General features: G+C 40.9%; 1 protein-coding gene across 1 annotated transcript; it reads left to right on the forward strand.

The window, feature by feature from the left end:
- The first annotated feature begins 2,387 nt into the window (after nt 1-2,387).
- INSL5 (insulin like 5) lies at nt 2,388-5,000 on the forward strand. Its single transcript, XM_007480434.3, has 2 exons — nt 2,388-2,626; nt 4,607-5,000. The coding sequence occupies exons 1-2, from the start codon at nt 2,455-2,457 to the stop codon at nt 4,828-4,830; spliced, it is 396 nt and encodes a 131-aa protein (XP_007480496.1). The 5' UTR covers nt 2,388-2,454; the 3' UTR covers nt 4,831-5,000.
- Nucleotides 5,001-6,939: the final 1,939 nt, after the last annotated feature.

Raw genomic sequence — 6,939 nt, forward strand, 5'->3', positions numbered from 1 at the left:
AAACTTCATAGCAAAAACCTCTGACAAAGGTCTAATTACTCAAATTTATAAAAGAGCTAAATCAATGTACAAAAAAATTAAGCCATTCCCCAATTGACAAATGGGCAAGGGACACGAATAGGCAATTTTCAGATAAAGAAACCAAAACTATCAATAAGCACATAGGGGATGCCCTTCAATTGGGGAATGGCTGAACACATTGTGGTATATGTTGGTGATGGAATACTATTGTGCTCAAAGGAATAATAAACTGGAAGAATTCCATGTGAACTGGAATGACCTCCAGGAAGTGATGCAGAGTGAGAGAAGCAGAGCCAGTAGAACATTGTACACAGAGACAGATACACTGTGGTACAATCAAATGTAATGGACTTCTCCATCAGTGGCAATGCAATGACCCAGGACAATTCTGAAGGACTTATGAGAAAGAACACCATCCACATTCAGAGGAAGAACTGTGGGTGTAGAAACACAAAAGAAAAACAACTGCTTGATCACATGGGTCGATGGGGATAGGATTGGGGATGTAGACTCTAAATGATCACCTAGTGGAAATATCAATAATATGGAAATGTCTTGATCAATGACACATGTACAACCCAGTGGAATTGTGCATTGGATATGGGAGGGGTTTGGGGGGAGGGGAAGATTTTTGTAATCCTGGAAAACTACTCTAAATTAATCAATTAAATAAAAAAAATTTTTAAATGGCCCAGAAAAGGGCTTGGGAATTTCAGTGGGTTGCAAGCTCAGTTTAAGTCAATGGTATTGATATGGCAGAAAAAAAGCTAATGAAATCTTGGACTTATTTAAAAAAAGGATGAATCATTGCTTCCAAGAATAGGGAGATGGTCACTCCTATGTGTACTGCCCTTAGATGAGGTATCGTGTTTGGTTCTGAGGACAACAGGACACTGGAAAGCTAAAGAATGTCCAGAGGAGAAGTATTAGTAAGAAAGGAGACCTTGTGTTCATACCATATGAGGCTTAGTTGAAGGAACTAAGTGCCCAGAGAAGATTGGTGTGTTTGTATGTGTGTGTGTGTGTGTGTGTGTGTGTGTGTGTGTGTGTGACAACACATGGTAGCTTTGTTCAAAATGATGAAAGGCTAGAACAGTTAGATGGCTCTGTGGATTGAGTGCCAAGTCTGGAGACAGGAGATCCTGGGTTCAAATCTGGATTCAAACACTTCCTAGCTGGGTGACCCTGGGCAAGTCACTTACCCCCTATTGCCTGGCCCTTTCTGCTCTTCTGCCTTGAAGTTAATATACAGCATTGATTCTGTGACAGAAGGTAAGGGTTTAATAAACAAAGAAATACATAAATAAATAAAAAACTGAGTAGATGGTCTTTGAGAATTTCTGCACCTGAAACATTCTACCCCTACTCCAGAGATCTACAAAATTCTACTAGAAATGTTCCCTTGCTTTTTAAACAGAACCAGAACCTCTAGGAATATAATCCATTTCAATTTCGCATCCATCCTACATGTTTCATGCCTACTACATGCTAGGAGTGGAGGGCACAAAAATTTAAACAATACATTTTACTTAGGAGTGGGATGGGTGGGACTTAAATATGTGTGTATATATATATGTATATACATATACATACACATACACACGTATATATATACATATACATATACATATACATACACATATACATATAGGTGCCCAAACAGACAAAGATCAAAAAGAAGCTGTTTTTTTTTCTTGGACTTCCAAAGGGATTATTATAGGTGTGAAGGGATCCTAAGAGGAATTGTGTGCAGTGGAGAGAGACTTTGAGAGATATTTTACAGAAATGTGGTTGTTTTAGCATCTGTGTTGAAGGGAGTCATGGAAGGATTTTCACCTGGACAGGACAGTTTGCTTCCATAGTTGAGAATGTGGCAGATCTTTAGTTGATCCCAGGTTCTTACTACCTTGCGAAGTGAGCCTCTTGGCTTCTGAGGGCATGTGTCATTCTAGAGTTTGTCACAGAAAGGGAAAGCTTGATTTTTCCTTCATTTCCCTCTTTTTTACTTTGGTTGGTTGGATTTTAGCTCACTTTTTCCCTTAATTTGTTTGGGTTGGAACAGGGCCTTTTCAGGGACCAAGTATGTAGAGTGACCTGATGAGCTCCATAAAACGCTCTTTGATTTACATCACTTTGTATTTGGGGGTGATTGTGAACTCCACATCCATCAGCTGGGGTAGGTCAAAATCTTCCCCAGAGATCTTAATGGGAAATAGTAGGCACTAAAGAATTTACAAGTGGCCTAAATCTACAGCCATAAAACCCATTATCCAACCCATGTTTACTCAACAAACATTTTATGGTGAACCTCCACCCGATAGCTGGATCAGTCCTTTGGTATAAATCAGCCCTGAGAACCAGGATTTCCCAAGACCCCTTTCTTTGCTGTCCTTCCCAGTTCTGCTTTTCAGATTTCATTCACTCATCAGAAACATGAAGGGCTCGGTCTGGGCTTTCTTCTTATTGTCAGCCCTGGTGGCCATCTCTGGAGGAAGTGGCAAGGAGGTACTGAAGATCTGTGGGCGAGATTTTATTAGGGCTGTTGTCTACGTCTGTGGTGGCTCTCGGTGGAAAAAGGACCTTCAAGAGGCCTTTGAAGATAAGGGTAAGACGTAGGCTCGTTTGTTGTTTGCTACTCTTTAGTCAGATCAGTCTTGGCAAGAGTAAACTATGCCAGGAGCTTGCCAAGTAGGATAGCCAAGGAGGTAGGGTGCCTTGGGTCCATGTCATATGAGGTTTGGTGGAAGGAACTGGACCCAGTTAGCCTCAAGAAAAGGAAACGTGGAAGAGACATGAGAGCTGTCTTTTAGCATCCCCAAAGCTATCCTGATGAGGAGGGATCAGGCTCCTTTTTTTCTTGGCTACAGAAGACATCATCTGTGTTGTCATGCCAACAGCAACTAATGTGAGAAGATGGAACCTGGAACAATGGGGACAGGCTCCAAAGTGTCATTTTAGACTTGGTGCCTCCCAAGGAGAGCTGCCTCCAAAGAGTGGGGGGGGGGCTTGAGATGTCATATATGTCCCTTGGAGTCTAGATAACCACTGGATGGGGATGGCATAACAGGAATTTCTTTTGTTTGAAGGATGGGTTTGAAGGCATGGAAACTCCTTTCTACTTCAATATGGATGAGCCTTCTAAGCTCAGTCCAAGCCACAGAGGGCAGGACCAGAAACAGTGGGAAGGAAGAGACAAAAGCAATTTAAAATTTAGTGTCAGGAAGACATCCTAAAAATCAAAGCTGGCCAAATTGGGACAGAGTGACTCAGTTTCCCCTCAGTAGAGGTATTTGGGTAAAGACTGGATGGCTTCAAAAGCTGTATGGCATCATGTAATTCCATTATTCTGGTTGGACTGTCATTTCCTCCTGTATGGAACAGCAATGATAGGAATACTTGGAATGTCTGCCTCACAGGGCTATGATGGAGATCAGTTGACAAGCAGTGGTCAAACTTTTATGCATTAGGCTCTGTACTAAATGCTGGAGGTTCAAAAGAAAGACAAAAGATATTTCCTACCCCTAAAGACTTCACATTCCAATGGGGAAGGCGATGTGGAAAAAATGTCCAAGGGTGGGTGGAGGATTATCTGAGGGAGGAAGGTACTAGGAGTGGGAGGACTGGGAAGACCTCCAGCAGAAGGGGGGTTTGAGCAACCTCTATGTATTAAGATATACAACGTGCTTTACAAATATTGTCTTATTTCATCCTCACCATAGCCCTGGGACATAGGCATGATGTTTGTCCTCACTTTATAGAGCTTAAGAAACTGACTTACCAGTTAAATTAAAGTTAAATGATCACTAGGCTAACATAGTTGGCAAGTGTCTGAGCCAGGATTTGAACTCACCTCTTCCTACCCTATTAAAAAAATTCTGTTATTTTTTAAATATAGAGATTCAAATTCCAATCAAATAAGCATATTTCCCCTCTGTTTCAAATCCCTTTTTGTGGGATGGAATGGAATATTTTTTGCCTTTGTTTTTGTCCTATAATAAATATTTTTGTAAATGATAGAATGGAAATAAGCACTGGTAAGGTTTGAGGACCTGGAATTGAATTCTGACTGCTTCTTTCTAGTGACCTGGCAATTCCCTTCCCATTGTTAGGTGGCACATTCACCTTTCAAGGGAGGGAGCTGTACTGGAAGGTCTCTAAGGGCTCTTCCAGCTCTTTATAAAAATGAGAATTCAACTTATGGAATAGTCCCATGGGTCCATTTCTGCTCTAAATTGGTGCCCCTCTGCTTTCGCCTTTTTTTAAAATCAGAACTCTGAGTGCCCACGAGATACCCAACAGTAAAAGCCATTCCAATGATGGTGCCTCATATTTCACTTTCCTAATGTGGAAATGTCTGTAGTTCCCCTCTAACATGGTCATGAATTTCTCTCTCTCTCTCTCTCTCTCTCTCTCTCTCTCTCTCTCTCTCTCTCTCTCTCTCTCTCTCTCTCTTTCTCTGTCTCTGTCTGTCTGTCTCTCTCTGTCTCTGTCTCTATGTGTCTCTCTGTCTCTGTCTCTGTCTCTGTCTCTGTCTCTCTCTGTCTCTCTGTCTCTGTCTCTCTCTCTGGTTGTTGTTTTCCTACAGTGGAAGGAACAAAGTTCTTCGATGTACCAAACCAAAATGGAGCTTCTGAAGACCTCACAGATGACAGCCTCCTCTATCCTGAATCCCCTGATGATAAAATCCCCTCAAGGAATCACCACCCTGTGGGCACTGGGAGACAAAAGAAGGAAGATTTGTCCAGTAGTCTGTCCATTTTCTGCTGTGAGGTTGGCTGTACTACAAAGGACTTAAGCAAGCTGTGTTAGGGCAAGATTGGGTGGGCCGTTGGGTGGGCAGCCAGAAGCTGACTATGACAGGCTTTTGCTTCCCCTCTTCCATATCCATTATTATTGTAAAAAATGGTGGCTTTCAACTCAATAAATAAATCTGCAGCTAGACCAATGGCTTTCTTCCAAATGAAACCTTTCACATTAAAATCTACAACTAATTCATCCTGTTCTTCACCATTATGTGTGTTTTATGTGTTCATGAGTGTGTATTGTATGTACTTGAAACCAGTTCTGGACATGTCAGTAACATGTACTTCATGTGTACAGGATTTACAGTGAGTTTTTGGTACTCCAATGATCTGAAACCTTGAGGGGGTGGATAATTTTAGAAGAGGAGGAATGGCCAATACTCATTTTTGTGATACAAAGGAAAATGATGAGCCCCTTTAGATGTTCTGCTGTTCTGGAGCTGTGGAGGTCTGGAATTTATCTAGAATTTACACACTGTAGTACCAGAAGCTTAGATGGCTTCTGCTGATCCAGCCCATATTACCAAACTATGAGTGTTGGTTCAAATAGGATACAATTTGTAAATGATCTTTGGGATGGTTTGTACCTGATTTCCAGGATCTTCTTTAGCATCTTATTTCCTACTATTGCTCTCTTTTCCTGGCTCCTTATACACTTGCTTTCTATACTTATTAGAAAGGAGGGGAACTAGAATAAAATACAAATTTAACATGGTTTAGAATCCCTATTTGGGTTGAAAGAAAAGAAGTTTTGTCCACATTAACCCCAATTTCACTTCTTTAGAGATTCTGCCCAGTGTTCCTAATTCCACCCTCTGGTTCAAAGGAAAAAGGCTCATCTCTTTCCCCAGGGTACCTATTGGAGTTCAGTTATCATGATCTTCTGAGCTATCTCTTCTCTAGACTAAACTTCCCCAGTTCCTTCAACGAATTCTCCTATATCTTGGACTCATGGCTTTTCACCATATTGGCTACTCAGATCTAAAGGGTACTTTCTGGTTGCTCTCTAGGCTATCAAAGTGCTTCCTAATTGAAGTACTCAGAACTAAACACGATATTCCACATGGGATCTGGACAAAGGCAGAGTCAATCATTCAGGGAGTTGGCCAATATTTATTTATTTTTTATTTGTTTATTTATTTGGTGTGTGTTTTATTTTTGACAAATTTTATTTAATTAATTTTATTAATTATTAATATAAATCAATCACCTTCAATTAATTATTTTAAATCAATATTTAATCATTAATTAATATAAATTAACATTTAATTATTAATTAATAAAAATTAATTAATAAAAAATTAATTAATTTAGAATATTTTCCCATGGTTACAAGATTCATGCTCTTTCCCTCCCCTCTCCCCCCTCCTGTAGCTGATGCACAATTTCACTGGGCTTTACATGTGCCATTGATCAAGTTGGTCAATATTTATTAAGCAACTTCTATGTGCCAGGCACTGTGCTAAATGATGGGAATAAGAAAAAAAAAGAAAATCAAAATGCAGTCCTTGCCCCTCAAAGAACTAGTTGGGAAGACCACATGCAAAGAAATATTAAAGTAGGAAGAAATTAGAATTAATAGGATTTGAGAAAGACTTCTAGTAGAAGATGACAGAAGAAGTAATCTGTGGGAAGAGAGGACACGGAATGGGATCACTTGTGCAAGTAGAAGGGTTGGCGTTGGTAAGAAGTGAGGCCCCTGACCCTGGGCAAGTCCCTTGACCCCCATTGCCTAGCCCTGACCACTCTTCTGCCTTGGAGCCCATACACAGTATTGACTCCAAGATGGAAGGTGAAGGTTAAAAAAAAAAAGAAGTGAGCCCCCCCCCCATCCTGTGAGAGGGGGTAAAAGAAGAGAACCTGGTAGAAGGCACCTGAGAGACATGAGATAAAGAAGAGGAGAGGAGAAGGAGCTCGTGGTGAACGTCTCCACCTTTCTGTAAAATATGAGGAGAGGTTGTCAGGCGAGAGAATGGGAGGAGAGGAAGTCAAAGGAGATTTGAGGAGGGATGAGAAGGTTTGGAAGAGTCACTGTGGACACTGGGAGTTCATCAGACACATGTGTTAGTTTATTGGGGAGCAGCCGTGAGGATGGTTAAAAGATCGGTAGTGAGAG

This window comes from Monodelphis domestica, chromosome 2 (assembly GCF_027887165.1).
Source record: "Monodelphis domestica isolate mMonDom1 chromosome 2, mMonDom1.pri, whole genome shotgun sequence".
NCBI classification, from domain to species: domain Eukaryota; kingdom Metazoa; phylum Chordata; class Mammalia; order Didelphimorphia; family Didelphidae; genus Monodelphis; species Monodelphis domestica.